Below are 20,391 nucleotides of genomic sequence, written 5' to 3'. Positions count from 1 at the left end.
GTTATTTTATCTGTAATTAAAGTCATCAACACTTAAAGCTTTATGTGAAATATTTGTTTTTCAAATCAAAATACAACTTCCATATAAAATGCAAAACTAAATATATATGACTCACATAACACAATTAACATTTAATGTCTTTCTGTCACTTTCACATACACAGAGGTATAAAAATGTCCTTCTGATGTTCCAGCTGATCAGAACCTTTAAAATTCTTATTAATCAAACATATTTTTTGCTGCACTTTTAGAAACAAGACATTTACTGAAGTTTTAGGACCAACAGACTGACGAATAAACCAAGTAAACCAAAGTAAAGACAAGCTGCACTTTGACTTTTATTAGAACAATAAAACTGAAGTACAACCATCAGTGCTGCCTGTGTGTGTGTTGGTTGTAAATGTGTTGCTGGACTGAAGTCTGATTAAACTTGAAGTGAGCAGGAAGCCTGTTGGAGCTGCAACAGCAGGAGGCTGACTGGAAACTTTCAGGTGAGTTGAAGTTTAAAATTACACACATTATATTTGTTACACAGCAGACGATATTTAATATATTTAAGGGACAATTTACATTAAATGAAAGAAAAACTTGTGGTGACCAGGAACATATGCAGATGTGATCTGACAAATGTTCATTAAGGACCCATAAATGTCCATAACACCAATTCTGGGACCAATGATCAGCCTGTCCACCCGTCCCCACCTCTGACTGCTCCAACAACAAAGCACCAGTCAGTTTGTAGCGCCTCCTACTGGCAGAGGGCCCACAGTCCTGTTAACACAAAGCTCAAGGTGGGATCCTGACGTCACGTTCATTATTGAGGTGAGTCTTGTTTTTCTCTTCATGGAGGTCACACTTGTTCACACTCATCCTTCGTTTATATGTTTATGTTAAATCTACACTGACCTGTACCCCGTGCTGTGACCTACATGGCAGCCTGTGACCAGAGATGTAGCAACACGTTGCACAACGATGTTAAAATGCACAAAACATCTTCAGTTTAGAGCTGACACGTTTGGGATGTTGCAGACGATTACAGATTTTGTTCATGTGCATTTTGTCTAAAGAGTGAAACATTTCAAATCTGACACGACATCAAAATATTTATGCAAACAATCAATCTTGTTGCTGAACTTTGAATTAATCTTTGACAGAGGTCACTGGTGGTGATTAGACTCTTATCTTCCAATATTTATTATATTGGGAAATATAATGAATATTGTAAAAATAATGAAAAAGCATTAAACTAAAATTTAATGGGTAAAAAATCATGAAAATATTTGAAGTTGAAAAACCTGAAAAACACCCAGAACTGTAGTTTTAGGACCAACAGACTGATGAATGAACCAAGTAAAGCAAAGTAAAGACAAGCTGCACTTTGACTTTTATTAGAACAATTTGCTGGAACTACAGAGTAATGAAGTACTTCAAGGTTTTGTGTGGATGACTTCCAACCTTACTGTACAGCACAGAGCACAGAGGGACAATATATGTAATCAATATATGATGCAGAATGAACAAGTAAAGACTGTAAGCTGAGTCTGAGGCTCATGCAGGACATTTCATAGTGAGGTGTCTTTGGTTGGATTATTCAAACATTTACATCAAAGCACCAAACTCATCTCTCACAGATGAAGGTCATGTACACATAATTATTATCATAATTATTGTATTCAAGTGACCGTCTCCATTTCCCATCACGGTCACAGCAGACTCCACGGTATCCAGAATAAGGATCTGACCATCCTTCTGCCCAGAACCTGTCAGAGAGATCAAATCTGATATGAAACTGGACTAAACTCATAACTATTGTCACATTCATATAAATATGCGTCTCTTTTGGAATATTTCCAATATTTGCTGTATTTCTTTCCCAGGTTTCTCGCCCACTTTCCCTCCTTTAGACTTTTCTCTGAGAATCATCATGCACACTAAAACAGCTTTCAAGCTTTGATGAATATGAAATCTTCCTGCTGTAAAAATGGAGAATAAAAAGAAGTCAGAGCTGACTTTCTGCTGTTTGAAACTGTTTTGTCAGCTGTTTACAGACATCACTTTGAAATGTGTGTCTATCAGGTCATATTTACTGAAGCTTCTTCCTTCATATGTTCTGAAGTTTTACAAACACCAAAGAAGAAGAGACAGGAATTCTCTGAAACACTTTTTGTTCTGTGAGAAAAGAAACATTACAGCACAAAAACATGAAGACAAATTGAACAAAGTGAAATGTGTCGGTCGCTGCTTTGAACATGTTTCAATCCTGATTCCTTCAAACTGACTTGTTGTAACTGAACGTCATCACAGACTGCAGATGAAGAGAGTTCAAGCACAGCTGTTCATTCAAAGGAGGATTTCTGCTTTTCTTTACATTCAGTTTGTGGGGCTGTTGGAAAATAGCTCAACTCATGTATTGCTGATCTATCTTCCAAAACATCCATGTTTCACTTCTAAATAATAACTCTGGAATAGAAACAAACTAATGTCTCACGTTTCTGTCAGCGCTGATCCGTCCACCCATTCCCATTTATATCCTCCTGATGTCTGTTTGGATCTCAGACCAATCCAAGAGTGTCCTCCAAATTCATTGATAAATTCCTGTTTGAGAAGAGACACAAATATTGTCTCCAGTCATAATTCAGCACTTCTGTTGTAGTGACATCATCTTGTGAACATGTCTGAAGGAAGAATAACTGTGATGAAACTTTTCTTCCATTGTGCAGAAATCAGAAAGAGCCAAAGAATCGATGAATATCAGCTCCTCCTGTAGCTCAGTCAGTGTTGCAGTGGAATCAGTGTTAACAAATCATTTGATTCAGTTGGATTGAATCAGAAAAATAATCTGGATTATGAGGATTTCTCTCATTTTATAACATTTCTGTGTAAATTAAATGTTTGTCAAATGTGTAAAAACTTTACGTTTGAATGTGTCTGCAACAAAAAAGGAGAATCCAAGAAATCCATCAGAGTGGAGACAGGAAGCAGGTCACAGACTGACAGCAGGTCAAAGACACAAGTAACAGATGACTGTCAGCTCCATCAAAGATCACACAGACATGAACAAACACACCCACCTGTTCCTCTTTGCTGTTTATCATCACCAGATCAGCTCCTTTATCCTGACAGGCTCTCCTGCTGTCAGACCAAGTTTTACTCTCAGTGGATTTAAAGTAACAGCTGCTTCCAAATCTCATCCATCGATCTGGACACTTCTCTTAAAGTCAAACACATGTTTTAAAGACAGACTTTGTGTCCTGTTGTATCACATGAATCTTTGGTTCCTGTCATTTTCCCTGTAAATGCTTCATTTAAACTCAGGTTTTCTCTCTTATTCATAATGAACTGAAACTTACATTTATACAGAGAAACTGTTACACAGCATCAAACATTTAGGATTCAAAACAAAGACACAATCAGGTTATCACTGTGTAACACTGATGTTTTCTATCAGTTATTCAAACTTTATTACCTTCTATCTTCTCCTTCAGCTTCTTCACTTCTTCCTGTAACTGACTGTGGTTTTTACTCAGTTCATCATAACGGCTCTGTAACTGAGTCAGGCTGGTTTTTGTGTCTTTAGAGAAAAAAAGATTCAAATTAAGTTAAAATGTTCTACAAATATATCTGTGATATAAGAACTTGGTGTTTGCTTACCTTGAAGTTCATCCTGCAGCTCAGTGTGATTCTTTTTGGTGTCATTGTAAACGTGGTTCAGTTTGTCACATTTAGCATGAAGTCTTTTGTTTTCACTCTTGTTCAAAGCATCTGAAATATTTCAGTGAAACCAAAATAAAATAAAATAAAATAAAATGAGTGAAACGTTGAACAGAAATAATCTTCTTCCTCTGCTTTGTCAAATATCAATAAGAGTCAGAAACTTGCAGCCATTGTTCTTTAACATGTCCTGTGGGTGGAGGTGTTAGAACTACAGGAAATCTGATGAGCTAAATACGTATCAACTGTGAACAAAAACCACTGACAAGATTCAGAATAATTGTGCTTCAGTGTGGAGGAAGAAGGTGAAGAGTCAAACAGCATTTCTACACCTGTAGTCAGAGATGTTATCTATATGCTTTGAAAGAATAGATTCGGACTCATGTGACATGTGCCTGTTCTCACTGAAAATATGTCTTTTTACATTCAGTCAAAGCTGCTCTGAGGCTTCAACACTTCCTCTTTCTGCTTATTTATAATTAATAAATGTTTCTTCCTGCAGCTTCCAGGAACTTCCTGCTTTCAGACGTCCTTTTGCAGGCGTCTCTGTTCTCACATCATAGATTTGTGATGTTTCTGCTGATCCAGCATTAAGTCTGTCACAGCTCCACCAGGAGCTAAAGGTCAGCTGAAGATCATCAACTGATTTAAAACATAGAATCAAACCACCTTAAAATCCAAACATCAGCAGCTGCTGGGAGTTTTCTCTGTGTTGTTGTTTTTGTTATTGTGGAGTCTTTACCTGATAATATAAAGAACCTCGAGGCAACTGTTGTTGTGATTTGATGTAATAAAAAAAGATTCATTGATATATCCCAGCAGATGAATGGAGCTAACATTAGCTTGTTAGCTACCTGCTTAATACACCAAGTGAACTAACTAGTCGCACAATGACAGACGGCCACTGTCTAACATAGTGTGGCTGCACCTGCATCAGTCTGCAGCAGATGCTGCTGCCTGTCTGCTTTGTTGATGTAATCACAGAATCACCGTGTTGAGTGAAGAGTTTGAAGGAACAACAAGAACATTCACTCCACAACACACACAAGATATGAGCCAGGAATCATGCACACAGACACACACCTGCTAATCAGTGCTAAGTAACAGACTGATGAAATACTAGAAGCTCAGTCAGCAAAACCAACGTGTTGGTCAGGCTGTACCACACAGCAGCTCATATTATTGATCAGAGAATTCCATTTAAAATGCCACCGTGCAGTTTTTATGAAGAGGAAACTATCCTTAGAGACCAAAACTCATTTGGTCCTGAAGGGAAACATGTTTTTACTGCAGCAAAGGTGCTCATTTTAACATGGGAGTCTGTGGGGACTGACTCGCTTTCAGCATCAGCCTCCAGTGGTCATTAAAGGAACTGCAGTGTTTGCTGCTTCTGTGTTGGCTTCATGTACTTCCTGTATTTGCTGTGGCAGAAGGACACGTTCTGGTTGTGAAGCTGCATGTTTGTTGGCTGCTGGGATTCAGTATCAGTCATACATTCATTTGCAGGAGAAGTTCAGAGGTTGTATCTTATCTTACAGCATATGGACAGGATGATGATCCCAGCTAACATCAGGAGGCACAGCACTCTTAGACCCAGTGTAGCACATCTGAAAGAGCCCTTCAGGACTGAAGGAGGAGTCAGAGTCTGTGGTCCTGTTAGAAAGCAGTGTGGATGTTGGTCTGTGCTTATTTCCTGTCACTCTGTGATTAACACATAGTGGTCACTACAGGCTGTTGTCTTGTATTTGTGTCAGTGTTGATGGTCTACTTACACCTAAACCACTACATTGGACACTGATGCGTCACTCCATACCAAACACTTAATTTCAAATGTATGTTGTCCACCTAAGTGGACATGTAAAAAACTCTTTGAAAAGTAATTCATGCACGAAAGGCTTAATAGACCTGCGGTTGAGGTTGTATCAGCTTAGCCAAAAACAAAAGAAATATAACATCTGCACTGTGACTAAAGTGTGTAAATAAATTTCCCGTTCACAGAGCTCTACAAACTCTACAGTACATTTGTTTTTATAATTGACTTACCTCCTTCCTCCGATTGAAAATGATCATAACTATCTCTGATCTCATCTGTACTCTCGTAGATATCCACCTCCCTCTGCTCCCACTCTGCTCCGTCCTCCTTTCTGCTGTATCTCACCTTCTTTGATAGATCTGGTTTGGCATAAATATCTGAGGACATGTTGAGAGGACTGAGACGCTGAGCAGGAGTTTAAGCTGTACTCTAACAGTTCTGCAGTACTGACCCTGGTAGATATCAAGCTGTTCTGTACTGATGCTGCTCTCAGTGTTTCTTGTCCAGCCTTCTGTCTGCTTTCAGACAGGAAGAAGCTTTGAGGAAGTGGCAGCATGCAAAGAACCACAGACCCAAACTTTCATTTAATTAATGTGAATAAAAACCTCCAGTGTGGTGGAACACACAAATAGAACATTTCATTGTATTTATATTTGCAAAGCCACTCAGAAAAGTGTGAAAACATTTTGCATGAAACAAAAATAATTTCATTTTTCTTTGTTTAACTAAAGGTGAGCTCATGGTGAAACAAACCACAACCACATTCACACCTCATGCTCACAGTGTGCACAAAGCAGGAAATGTCTCTTTGTCAGTAACACCTTTTTCTTTTGCCTGATAGAAAAACATGTTAAGTTTTAACACTTGCTCTTGACGAAGGAGGTCGCACTTTTCTCCTCCCCTCCTCCTCCTCTCCCTTAGCTTCCCTGCTTAGCCTCTTATGTCCTTCTCTAGTCTCGTGTTTTTTGTATTACTTTCCCTGGAACATTCTCTCACAGTCTGTTCTCTAAAACGTAAAAGAGGAATTATGGATTTGATCAACTGGTCCCTGAATGCAATTGACACCCTTTTCTCAACGAGAAGTCTGGGCTCGGGTGAGCCTGAGTGCTGAAGATATCTACCTATTCGGAACCATGATAACAGGGTTCTTGCTGATCGGAGCTGGCTTGGCCCTGACTTATCGAAGAATTAAGAAAGCGGAACCGGCTGTTCAAACCCCCACAAGGCTGCCCGCTGGGATTGAAACGATGGGACGAGGCGTGAGTTTCTCAAAATGGGCTCATTGAGTGCAGCATGGATAAGATCTCGGAGAAGCTTACGGCTGCCGTGAATACTCAGAATAAGACCTCTGAGCACAAACTGGATCACATCTTGGAGAAGCTCACTGCGGTCGTGAGTTCTCAGAATCGGCTCTTTGAGCACAAGAATGACGACATCACAGAGAGTAAGGTTGATAACATCATGGAGAAGCTCGCAGCTCTCCAACAGGAGATTGAGAGACCAGTGTTGGACTGTTACAGCAGCTTTGAAATTCATATGAGCTGTTCGCACTAAAGTAAAAACCACCATCACTTCATGCGGAGACCCCTTCGGCGCCAGCTGTGGTCTCAAGGCTGGAGCTGAACAACAACACCCTGATAACGACTGTGTTTAGACTGTTCTTCCCATTCCATGCAAGGCCACCTGGGTTGGCTGGAAGACTGTTTACTTAGCCTGGCAGGGCGAAGGACACTGTCTCAGCTGAACTCTGGACACACACACATACAGACACAGACATATATACACATGCAGATGTACACTCATCCCCCCTCCAAACGCCTTTGACGTTTATTCCCCTCCGATGCTGACGGTGGATCAAGGAGACCAGCGCACACAGGCCCGGATGTACTGTCTACACTAGCTGTCTCTCACCCTTTACCCCCCCCCCTGTTTCTTGTCATGTGTTTCTTTGGTGTATTAAGAGTTTTTTCATGTGCAGAGGTGTTTTTTTCTGTTCTCAAACTGATCTCCCTGTTGGAGCTCAGTCTGGGGGGAGTTATTTTTTTCTCCTTATCTTTCCTCATGTGGTGCATTTTCCATGTTATACCTCTCTGACCTGTCTTCCCCATGTGATGTTTTGTGTAATGTATGTATGGTCAGAGGGTAAGATGGTGCTGGCAAAGGTTGGCAGCCTTAACCCAATTTCCTTCGGGGTCAACCTTCAGGATCAATAAGGTTTTATTGAATTTAAGATTTCATGTGACCAAAGTTACTAAATTGTTTTTTCAGTTTTTCTCAGTCCATAATTAAACATCAAAAAGTTTTCACTACGGTACGTCACAGTGTTGTGAACCAAATATTGAGAATGACACCCAAACGACATATCAGCTTCATGTCTAATTGAACAGAATATTAAGTCAGTTTTGTAACATATGGTCGTTTTATGAGTAGGATTATTAAGGGTCTGCCTACTGGCTAATGACTTGTGACTGATTGTTAGGTTAGCCTGTTCTTTCCTCAGCAGTTTACTCAGATACATTCCACATCCTGTTTCAAACACATTTCATCCATCAGGTGAAGTCACAGTGGCTATAGCCATCTTTTACTCCAGTAGTTTAGCCTACACTGTTAAAAAAATCCGTAAATTTAGGGGTCCCTTTACCGTGGATTTGCTACGGATTCGCTCCGTTTTGCGAAATACGGAAAGTTTGCTGTTGCGCAAGGCAGAATTTTCTCCCCCAGCCAGAATATTCCGACGCCATTACTTTCAGTGCGGTCAGTGCCTACCTAAATTTCTGCAAGTCACAAGGAAAGTTGGAAACAGGTTGGTTGTGTGGAATGAGAATGAGAATGGAGTGCCACCTTGTTCCCCCTCGTACATTAAATGGTCTCGATAGGCAGTTGGTAGTGGTGTGTATGTGAGTGGACGTTTGCTGCTAGCTGCGTTAGCATTAGCCAGCCGCCTGCGCTTCGTAAGTACATCAAAAACCATTTTTTCCCTCCCTCTTACATGAAATTTGGTCTCGATAGTCAGTTGGTAGCCGTGTGTGTTTCATGGTAACATTTGAATGTGTGGGTTTTGCGTTATTTTGAAGCGTGGTTTGCCCAACTAAAGTTAACGTTAGCCCATAAGTTGGATGCGCGCGCTTGTGTGTGTGTGTGTGTGTGTGTGTAAATTAGCCACATGTGTGTATTGTTATAGCTCGCTGTGTTACGTTAGCATGCAACTGAACATGGTAATAATTAAAAGGGGTGATAGTTAAGTAGAATCAGATTTCATTGCAGAAAACATTGCAGCCCAAAGAGAGTGGCCCATGCAGCCCAACGCAGATTACTTATTTGAAGGTACCTGAAAAGTGAATATGCTTCACTGTGCTGATATAAATTTATTGTTTTCATATTGATTCTGTTCTGATTCTGGCTATCCGTCAATTGGCAAATTCAATCTCTTAAAAATGTTGACTTGTAACATTTGTGGCTTTAACGCTCGGTCTTCGACTGATTACTTGAAACACTGCCGAACACACAGAAATAATAATAATGTATCTTTTTTATGTGGCCATAGGGATTGCAGAAGGAAGTTTAACACATACAGTAGCCTTGCTGTGCATATGTCACGAGCTCATGTAGACAGAAGGAGCACACAAACATGGAACCGTAATGTGTCTGTACAGTTAAGGTGCTTGTTTAATTTTTGCAGCAGTGAATATGATGATCTTAAAACTTTAAAGTGTCATTTGAGTGGTCACATAGATGAGGGTTTGACTGTAACGTGTCCCTTTGATGGATGTTCTAAGACATTCAATGTAAAGTCATCCCTAACGCATATTTCCAGATACCATAAAGGGTGGGATGTTACCAAGATAGCCCCAGTTCATATATGTGAACTAACAGAACGGTCTTTCCAAGGTGAAGGATCACATGTAGAACCTGAAGAACCTGAAAGTTTTAACATTGATGCAGAACAAAGTGATAATTTCTGCAGTGATCAAGTGAAAGACAACTTCACAGAGAGTCTTGCTCAGTTTTACTTGGGTTTACAGGCAAAATATTTGGTTCCAGCCTCCACAATAACAGAAATAGCAAATGAAATGAGAACTATAAGTGATATTCAACAGGAATATACTGTGGATGCACTAGCCTGTGAACTGGGGCAGTATGGTGTTCCAAGGGAGACTGTAACATCTCTTGGGAATAGTATATACGAGCAGAGCCCTATGCACAAGGCATTACATTATTATTTTAAAAGTTGCATTAGGGCAAGTAAGAACTTCATAAATGTAACCAAGTCTCTGGCTGAACGGCACCAGTTGCTTCAGGCTTATCAGTCTTGTGGTACCTTGTTTCGTTCCCAGGTTCATGTCTCAGACTCAACACGGTTCTATCCAGAGCTCTATGACCAGAACATAAAGACAGTGGTTGGAGAATTTGATTTGAACTCAAGTAACTCAGTTGTCACAGAGAGTGTGCAGGTTAAAGGCACTACATATGCAAATGGAATGCTGGTCTTACTGAGCTACGCAAAAGGACTACTGCAGTTAGGACAAATAGCAAGCATTTTTGTAAAAAATGAAACTACTGTCCTACTTTTGCTTTGAGGGAAAACTGCCAGCTGGATACCTGATCTTGGACTCTATGAACTTGATGAAAATGCTTCTGACCTGTTCAGTTGCCATGATTTGAACAAACTTGATGATTATCATCCACTTTATTCTTACCAGAGAGGTACTCGGTGGCTCATTCCTCTTAAACACACACCAACATGGAACTTGTGAAAAACTATGTCAAGAAAGCAATGCCATCGCTCAGTAGCGATCAGATGGATACACTCATGGCTAAACTGGAGGAATTAGGAGTTCTCTCTGTAGATGACCTGAGCCTTGTGGACCCGGAGGACATTAAAGACACTCTGCCATTCATTCAGTGCAAAAGATTCGTCAGAGCTGTCAAAGCATTGGAAGCAGGTGAGTTTTTGCCCCTCTGTTTTAATGCAAGTTTTCTGAAACTACAAAGGTTTATTCCAAAAATGCAAAAAAAAAGTTGCCATCAGCTGTACATGGCAATAATTACTCTATAATTGGTTTTCATAATTAGGTCCATTTGTATTCCTGGTTGACCCAAACTGGACATTGAGGACCAATGTATTAATTGATTTGCAACAATTGTGATGTGTTTAATTTATGGAGATGTTTGTCATGTCATCCATAGATTCACAAACTCCACCGCAGTTCACCCGGCCTGGCCCCTCATCAACACCTGAACCACAGAGGTTTCAGCTGCCCTCAACACCACCTGAGACAGCCGACTCCCCATCCCAAGACGCATATTCTGTACCATGGCACAAATTTCCCTCAAAAGTCATGGATGAGTTGCGTGAAAAAAAGTACATAATGGGGAAAGACAGACGAGAGATGGTTTGGATCGTCGCTGAAGATTACCTCCATAAACACCCAGGAAGACCTGGTAGACAAAAGCTGAGGGAACTCGCCAGTATGATTGTAGGACAATATCCTGCCTCCTTCAAGCTGACAGAGCCGTTTGGAAACAAACCTTTTGCAAAAGATGGTTCTGAAACTCTCTTTCGTCAGCTGGAACACAGAATTGAAAATATGAAGAGGCCACAAAGCTCACTGAAGAGGCAAGCAGGGGGTGAAAATTCAACAAAGAAAAGGCCCAGGAATTCAGATCTGTATGGATGTGTGGCGTGGGATCCAATCATTGAGGGGGCCGTGTGTAGAGAAGACCTGCTGTCTAAACGAGATGAGTTGAAACGTGCCTTTCAAACCCAGGATCTTCAGGTGGGTCTGCAATCATCCATTACAGATACAGAAAGCTTTATTAATCCTCGAAGGGCAATTCGGTTCCTACAGTCCACCATCTAGACATACAACCATTCACACAGCAATAGTATATAGCAGGAGTAATGCGATAAGGTCTGGGTCCAAGTACAATTTAGGACACATTGTGAAATTGTAGATCGTCTGTAGATCACTATGCCCATAGTCAATTGAAATTGATACCCTGTTTTATTATTTTAATTGGTTAGTTTGACTAACTGTTCGACTGTTTGTCTAACTGCCTCATATCTTTAGGAGTCATCTGTTCGAAAATTGATGACTGAAACATATCCCATTCAGCGTGAAATCCTCAACGATGATGATACCACTATTGCCGTTGTAAAGGACGAGTGGCCGTTCCTGTTTGAAGTTCCTCACCTGTTTGATCATGCATCTAAACTCCTTGGCTTCTCTGTACAAAACAAGCTGGCACAGGTGTGTTGTTATTGTTATTATTATGATTGTGCTGTGCTGCTCCATATGGAGAGAATTTTGTCTTTATTAATCAATCAGAAAAAGATTTGCACCCAAAAAGAGAGTTGAGACCAAAAAAGATAAACTGGCAACCAATCAAATAGAATAACTTGGATGAACAATCAAATGGAATAGATTTGAGACCAAAAATCAGGAAGTGACAACCAAAAAAGCAGGACATTTGAGATCAAAACAGAACAGGTTGCAAATGAAAATGAAATAATTCATTTTTATTTTTATTTTTTTCAAAATTCTCTCCATAGCTCCAAACGAAAATGAGTGTTAGTCTTATGTACTTGTACAAAATTAACACCTTGAACCTTGAACAGGAACTTTCCAAAAAAGAAAAGGGGATCAATGACTTCCTTGACTCCAAAGGGATGAAGATGGGCGAAGGTCCAATACAGCTCATCTGTGGCATTTCAAAATACTTCAAGGAAGACTCTTATAAACTCTTCCACAAAAAAGAGGTAGATGTTGTAGATTTTAAACTGTGTGCAAGATAATTATTTGCATCCAGTGGTGAACCAAGTAACCAACCACAGTAGGAAGTATAGATTCCCCTAATTGTGCTGCTGATATTCTCTATAAACTCTCTATCTATAAACTATTTACATTAATGTTTTTGCATAATGGCTACCTCTGTCTGATGAAGACACTAGCAGATAGTCAATTTGCCAGCAGGTTTGTGTGTACTGGAAACATTAATTCATGTATCATGTCTGTCACCAAAACAGATCTCTGCAGATCCTGAAGTCGAACTCCCAGTGACCCCATGCATCCTAATCAGAGGTTTGTAGTTAAATCTTTTTTTGTATCCCAGCAAGCTGTTGTTAGCTGTTGTTATAAGCTGTTGTTGTGTCATATTTATTAAAGAAATGTTTTGCTTGCCTTAAAATATAGGATTTTTTTTTTTTTGTAAATGGTACATGGTTTTTATCTGTGTTTAAGGTGACCAGCAATTCAAGATTGCTGTTGATGGGTTACTTGTCAATGACCACATCACCTCTCCCATTGTGGCCTTGAGCTACGTCTTCTCCATGTTTTATGTCTGCAACGTCCAATACCCACCGGAGATGGCTTTTACTCTCGAATTCATGCAAAGGTAAGCACTCATTGTTTGGAAATACTTTGTAAATGTGACTTTGCCGTGCCTTTCTGCACCTGACCTGCTTTTTGTCAATCTACACTAAACCCGTTTGTCTGAGATGTACAAGCTCAAAATGTGTCGTCACATGCTGTGAGCTTTTAGATCAGCTGTTATTGGCTTATGATCCCCCTGAATATGGATTTGTTCAGAGATTTTGTAGCTCCCTGTTGAAGACTATTGTTGGAATAAATGTGTCATATCTTTTTAAAGGGCAGGTAACATGCTTTTTGCTTTAAATAGTGTCCTAAGTCAATCAATAACAAAACAAACATAACATGATTCCAGTTGGGAAATGGAGCAAAAACATATTTTTCTCAGAATGGTTTGTTGACACAAAATTCGTTTGAGCTATCTCTTTAAAACCATTAGCACCTGAGACCAGGTTATGTCAGTGGTGGTCAAACCTTTTCATGTCAAAGACACACAAACTGAAATTTATTTGGCTGCAGACCCCAAACTCAAAATATGTTGTTCCAGGGACCCCCCCCCCCCCCCCCGAAGGAAAGACTAAACATATTAATTTAAAAAATACTACATAGTGGATTCATGCCCAAATGTTAATACTTGTACTGATGTGTAACGTGCACTGAATGTCACAGTTTCTCCACTCCATGTTTGAATAACCCCCAGGACAGTCCGTGTTCAAATGTGCTGTTACACCTTTTGATAGGACAATGTCAACTGTGTTTTCTATCCCCTTCTGTGTTCTGTGCATTTATAATATCCCTGCATACACATTGAGGATGCATGCTGTCATGTGTTGGTGATAAGCAGACTTCTCACCCTTGCAAACATTTCTGTATATGCACAGTGTGAATGCATGTGTCTTGAAAAGACAAAGGAAGAGAGCTTAGCCACTGGCACCAGCACCACAACAACATTGGGTTCTAGACAGATGGTCAACTAGAATGATAGAGAGGTTCACACATAGGGGCATATTGAAGAAAACAAATGTAGGATTTTATTGAACTGCTCCACTCCTGTCAAGCCATACTACATGTGCAAACTTTGTCTGCATATCACTATTGTTTTTTTTTTTTTTCCCTCAGAGTTTTCTTTGGGGTCAATCCTGAGCGAGGCTCCAAGGCAGAGAAGAAGGGGAAGAAACGGCACTTCATTCCTCCACAGGTGTGCAAGCTGGTTTCTCAGCTGAAGGAATTTGAATGCAAGCAGAAGGAATCTGAATGGGCCATTTGAGCTGTTCTCAGAGCTCAGAAAATACCTTTTTGGACTGAATGTACACACACACACACACACACACACACACACACACACACACACACACACACACACACACACACACACACACAAGGGCAAATCCAAAAACATGGGGCTTGGGAGTAGAAATACAGATTTTTACAGTATTAGGTGAGTTCAGATGTTTTAACTAGATGCCCACAACACACATGCTGCAGTTTCAAATCCCCCATGTTAAGGGGGAGGGAAGGTGGGCGATATTTGTCATTCCAGTTAAGCTTTTCCTGTCATTGTGGAGTTGGAGGTGTAAGTTTTAATTTTTTTTTAGTTTTAAGTTGTTTTAAGAGTTTTAAAAATCTCTTTATGGCATGTTGCACAGTCATCCTTCTAAGGTCATGGTTGTTATTGCTGCACTGATGTTTTATAGAAAAGTTGTATAATGTAATACTTCTAATGTTCTATTTGTTTTTTGTAGAAAGGTCAGCCACTGGTTGCAGAGCTCTGCCTGTCGGTGTGATATGTGGAGTTGGAGGTGTAGGTTTCTGCATCCTCCTGGAGGGGGCTCCTCATTTTGCACTGACAGGTGAGACAGCAACAGCAATGCTGGCAGTTTTATTGTCTTATTTTGTCATTGTCTTTAACAAATCAATTTGTTATTAATGCCTGTCAGCCTGTGGATGCTAAAAAGTTGCTAGATTTGGCATCTCCCTGTTAAAGGACATGGCTGTACTTCTTTGAGAAAACAGCTGGTTTATGTATGTAAAATTTCTCTGAATGTGAAGGTGATGTTCTGAATGTTTTAATGGTTGTAGTGTAAATATTGCAAATCATTCACCACAAAAAGTGAAATCACTTTAAAGCACTGGCAGCTGTTAAAGGAAATAAATAATTGCTGTGATTCTACATTTGTGCTTTATTGATGGTAAACGGTATAGAGAATGGTACAGAATTAAACATTTTAGGATGACTGAAGTGTCCGTAAATGGTATGGATTGAGTACTTAAATAATACGGAATATTCCATTTTAGGTTTGATGGAACTGTCCGTAAATGGTAAAGAAAAAGTCAGGTAAATCTACGGAAATATCTGTTATAGGGTTTACGGAATTGTCTGTGCAATAACGCCGAAATTTATGGAAAATACGGAATTTTCCATTTTAGGTTTGACGGAAATGTCCGTCAATGGTACAGAAAAACTCGGGTAAATCTACAGAAATATCCGTTTTAAGGTTTACGGAAGTGCCCGTACAATAACGGAAAAAGTGCTGGTAATTAATTACCAGCACTTTTTCCGTTTTATAACGGAATTTTTTTTAACAGTGTACATTCATATTTTGCACTATTGATTGATGCCACTCAGTTGTTTTGTTTTATTTTCTTTTTGTATATGGCTAGAGCACAGACAACAAGAAGTCTGAAAGAAGAAGAAGAAGTGAAAACCTGAACAGAATCTTAATAAAATGCTCCTCCTCATCCTCACTTCATGCCTCATCTCCTGAGCTGAAGTCAGGAGTCTAACACATGAAACGTGCATAGACATACTTGTTTTTTCTTGATATTGTAACAATTACTTATTGTCAGCAGATTAGACATGCAACCCTCTCATCGCAAAGGAACTATCAACATTTCAACCTATCTTCAAACCTCAGTATGGCTGAGCTTCCCTGACTCCTTTCACAAAGTTTTATGACACTTTCCAGAGTAAATAAAGATTGATGTTTATCACTCATTGACAGCTGAGGAAAACAGTGGAGTGTCAGCCTTCCAAAGATAGGAAAAACTGTGGGCAGATCCGGTCCAACCACTGGTAGAAGCATGCAGGCTGCCTGCCACTGTTATGGGGTCCAATCTAAATGTTATGTTTTTGTCTCACTATAACATGTTTGTCATATAGCAGCCACTTCAGCTATAACTATGCACTTGAATATAATCAAAGAACTATGAGTGGTCTGAAGCAACCATCGAACATTTACTCAACAACAGAGAGCCATGCTGTCAAAAGCCTGTAATAAAAACATGTCATGGTTTGGGTCATTGTGACCCAGTGTTTTTGAGTTCTTGTGTTTTGGTGTCATTTTTGTATTATGGTTTATGTTTTAGGTTCATTAGCAGTCTTTATGTTTGCCCTTGTGTGTATTTATGGCTGCATCTCCCTCTGTCCTGCGTTGCGGTCTCCCTCATACCCAGCTGTGTGTTCTGTTCATAGTCTAGTTTCTAAGTCTCTGTCTTTAAGAGATTCCTGCAGTTTAACTAATTGGTGTGTGTTATCTGGCTTCATGGACAGATAGAATTGGGTGTCATCTGCATAGCAGTGAAACTGTATGCTATGTCTTCTCACGATCCTGCCTAAGGGTAGAGAATTCTAACAATTAGTATAACTTGGAGGTGTTGATTCATTGAAACTAATATAATCATCCTGCTGTAAACATGTTTCTGTAAGCCAGAGTAAGACAGTTTTGTACTCACAGAGATTTGGAAGAGAGACACCTAATGTTTAATAATCCACATTCTTCATTTGTTTTTTGTTGGTTTGGGTGCAGACACAGTCTCTAAGTACATGGGGTTTTGGAGAGATAACACAACATGGTAATAAAATTTCTCACAGCGTGTCGTGATTGCGGCCAGAATCAGCAGATACAGCACTCCCAGGTTCACTTCAAAACCTCCGAAACTGCTTCGTTTCCCAGCTGGAAGCTTCTTCTGAGTGTCAACACCTAAAAGGGAAAAAACCCAACTTTTTTATATAATAATATTACTGATTTCTTTTTAATTGAGATTTTTAATACTGGAGCATGCCTTAATTAAATGGATCTGCCTTGTAGTAATAATGATATCTCCAACAAGTTGATCTTGTATATTTGAGAATTACAGGAAATCAGGTAAAATGTTCTACTGGAGGAAAACATGGTTGATATAATTTGGTGCAAAATCATATCTTTAGTTTATTCCCACATGTATTGATTCTTCAACAGTGTCTGACAAACCTCTTTTAAAGCAAAGGACAATATTAATAATGATAATTATGAATAATCTTCATAATTTGCTCACAGGAAGACTTATTTTGAGATGTTAGGTCCCAGCCAAGCAGGCATAGAGACCACTTAATGATGGCCAGTTTAACTCATTGGTGTGTGGCTTGATAGACAGATGAAGGTGGGTATCATCTGCATAGCAGTGGTAATGTCTGCTATACCTTGTGATGATACTGCCTAACAGAAGCATGTATAATGTAAACAAAACTGGTCCTAACACTGAACCCTGTGGAGCTCCATAATTCACTTTTGTGTATGAAGATTCTTCTTTAACATTTACCTTCAAAGTAAAAGTTGAACCTTTTGTACAAACTGGCTTTAGCAACTTTAACCCTGGAGGTAAATGTTCTCTGTTTCTAGTTTGCATCGCACTCGATGCAACACACTTGATCACTTCCACACAAACGTTGCAAGACCAATCTACCAGCAATAGTGTACGAAGGCCACCAATGGGTTACTAACTTGTGTCTAGGCCTGTGTCACTAAATCCTTGGAAAAACCTAATATTATAATTGGCTCTGTTACACCCCGGCCTAGGCAACCGGGGTGCAACGTAGAAAAACAAAGATAAGGAAAATAAAACCACGAAGAAAAACACTAAGGCTCTCCACCAAAATCCCAAAACGAAAGTGTCTCAAAACAAAAGTAGTGACAAAACCCATTTACAGCTATTTACAACAAACTATTTATTTACAACAAAACACCAAACTATTTACAACACGGGGAAGATCGCGAACATGACACACTGAAACACAGGGCTTAAATACATAGAAGGAGCAATCAGGGAATGGACCACAGGAGGGAAACACAGCTGGGGCAAATTAGACCTGACGAGACAAGGAAACGTAAACTGAACACACTAAGATAACACAGACTTTCAAAGTAAAACAGGAAATACATGACAGTCACGGAAAAACAAAACACTGACAACACCGAATCGTAACAGCTCTGAAAACAATACGTCAACTTGTTTTCTGAGGTTATTTGTGCTCCACACAGTTTCTAGCAAGAGTTTGTTTTTAAACTTCTGTTGCACCACCGAAGAGCTCCTGCTGGATAAGCCATTAGAGTCATGCAGCACTTCCCTCCTTCATTGTAAACTTTTCAAATGTTTGTTGCTTCCTACTTACCAGCTTCTTGTATCCCAACATCAGGATGCTGCTCTCCATCGTCTATCATCTGCACCTCGCTGTACTCTCTCTGTCGTCCATCACTGTGGGTCCTTCTGCTGTATTTCACTCTAAAATCTGCTGCAGCTTGAATTTCTGCGGACATCTTGGTGGGTGAGAGTGTTTGACGAGGCTTCAGTGTCTGTCTGGTTTGTTTCTGAGTCGGGCAGCTTTTAATAGACATCAAACAGGAAGTAGCAGCAGACCAAACCACCAACAGAGGGGCCAACTTCATTTCTGCTTTGCATTGTGGTTAGCAAACTTTTTACTGAGAGTTTGTTTAAAATAAAAAAAGAAGCTAAAAAGTTATTTATAAATATAAGTCAGCAGCAATAATCTGCACATAATGCCTTTTTCATGAGTCTTCCTGGTTTCATGACTCTGTACACATCATAAGTACATAGAAGCACATGAGTGTCACAGGAAATATGAGGTCGGGCCCTGTGTCACTGGTGTGTTTCTCTCAGCACAGACTGGCCACCACAGCCTCTTCAGGTCACACACTTTATTTTCCAGCACACACATGAAATGTTTCTGACTGAGCTGCTCTGCTGTTGAGCCCGACTGAGGGAAATGTGTTTTATAGGATTTAGTTCCAGCTTCTCCCAACCGGCCACAGTGAGCTTGTCCACTTACTGCGTGTGTCTTCAGGTCTTAGACACCACCAAAATAGAGATGCAGTCACTCTGTTTTTCAACTGAAGCTTGTCGTGTTCAAAATGTCAGAAGGAATTTCAGGAGAAAATATCTGTCTATTAAAAAGATTTCATTTGCTTTGGTATTTGAAATTCCAATTTTACAGCACTGGACTGTGATGTGATGCCATAGTCAGCCTCACACCAAAGATGACCCTCAGAGCGGGCGGTACAGTTTTATACTACAAGAGGAACATGTATTATTATGACTATGTTCTTCCAGAAGCGGCGTGGCAGTCTGCTACAACTCCTCATTCACTCCACGTCTGCTGCTCCCTCGACCTCCTATCTGCTTCTTTTCCTGGAATCAGAGACACAAGGACACAAAAACACACCCTGCGTAGCCTTGGTTATCTAATGTTGTTATTTATTGTTCTTCTACTGATTCTAAGGTCTGGTTCAGGATACCTAGTTTGGACTCTCTGACCCAGTGTCACAGCTGGTGCAGCTATCGTGTGGTGGCGTGAATGGGGACCCGAGTTGCAGACAGTGGTGGAGATGCGAGTGAGGTTTATTTACAGTGCTCAGTAACAAAAGTGAGGGCGGAACTGAACAAAACCCTGAACTGGGGAGAACTAAAAATAACAAAACACAAAACTGTAACTCACAAGGTCACAATCAGGGAAACACATAAGGAGGTGAGCTGGGAACAAAGAGCAGGCTGTGGAGCAGAAAGCTGCAGAACAACAGAGTAACACAGATGAACCGATGAGGAACACAGGCAGGCACACACTATATATACAAACACAAGGTAATCAGGTAATGACACACAGGAGGGGAGCACAGCTGAACCTAATTCACAAGACGACAGGAAGACACAAGCTGACACAGTGATAACAGACTTACTTAGACTTAGTTCCTCCTACGCCGGGCGGCGCATCGGGCAGCTAGTGATCTCCATCGATGTCGGTCAGCAGCGACTGCTTCAGCTTCGTCCCAGGCAATGTCGACAGTTCTCAGATCGTCCATAAATGTTCGACGCCATGTGGTCTTTGGTCGGCCTTGCTTTCGCTTGCCAGTGCGTGGATGCCATGTCATGGCAATCTTAGCTGGGCGATGAGGGGGTAGGCGTAAAATATGTCCTGCAAAGCGGAAGCGCCTTTCTGCAACAACATCGGCTAATGGGCGGGTGCCTGCTCTTCGTAGGACCTCCTCATTTGTTATTCGGTCCCGGTAGGAAATTCTCAGGATTCGCCCCAAGCCACGTTGTTGAAGCACATTCAGGTGTTGAATAATTGCACTTGTTGAGCGCCAGGTTTCACTAGCGTAAAGTGCAGTAGGGAAGACGATAGAGTTCAGTAGTCTGATCTTGACCCTTACATTCAGGGAGGTCGAGT

General features: G+C 40.4%; 2 protein-coding genes across 10 annotated transcripts; one reads left to right on the top strand and one right to left on the bottom strand.

Moving 5' to 3' along the window:
- Window positions 1-1,378: 1,378 nt before the first annotated feature.
- Window positions 1,379-18,466, bottom strand: LOC146643058 (CD209 antigen-like protein A). The gene is made up of 8 exons (XM_085395274.1): window positions 18,322-18,466; window positions 16,763-16,873; window positions 15,560-15,573; window positions 12,983-12,997; window positions 3,466-3,547; window positions 3,071-3,210; window positions 2,488-2,594; window positions 1,379-1,759 (listed from the first exon to the last, which is right to left on the bottom strand). Exons 1-8 carry the CDS (start codon window positions 18,464-18,466, stop codon window positions 1,618-1,620), a joined length of 756 nt encoding a protein of 251 aa, XP_085251400.1. The 3' UTR covers window positions 1,379-1,617.
- LOC146643059 (uncharacterized) lies at window positions 8,130-15,063 on the top strand. Of its 9 annotated transcripts, none has more exons than XM_085395254.1 (8): window positions 8,130-8,326; window positions 10,224-10,466; window positions 10,711-11,300; window positions 11,595-11,774; window positions 12,143-12,283; window positions 12,551-12,605; window positions 12,765-12,918; window positions 14,013-15,063. In XM_085395254.1, exons 2-8 carry the CDS (start codon window positions 10,265-10,267, stop codon window positions 14,158-14,160), a joined length of 1,470 nt encoding a protein of 489 aa, XP_085251380.1. In that variant the 5' UTR covers window positions 8,130-8,326; window positions 10,224-10,264; the 3' UTR covers window positions 14,161-15,063. The 9 variants fall into 9 exon arrangements, with proteins under 9 accessions (XP_085251380.1, XP_085251378.1, XP_085251382.1 ...); XM_085395252.1 differs by having other exon boundaries at window positions 9,858-10,466; XM_085395256.1 differs by lacking the exon at window positions 8,130-8,326 and adding an exon at window positions 8,350-8,474.
- Window positions 18,467-20,391: the final 1,925 nt, after the last annotated feature.

The sequence above is a fragment of the Rhamphochromis longiceps genome, linkage group LG22, assembly GCF_057381845.1.
Source record: "Rhamphochromis longiceps isolate RC_006_pf linkage group LG22, R_longiceps_female_GT1.1, whole genome shotgun sequence".
Taxonomy (NCBI): Eukaryota; Metazoa; Chordata; class Actinopteri; order Cichliformes; family Cichlidae; genus Rhamphochromis; species Rhamphochromis longiceps.
Note: the sequence above shows the minus strand (reverse complement) of the source record. Positions and strands in the feature narration are given on the sequence as shown.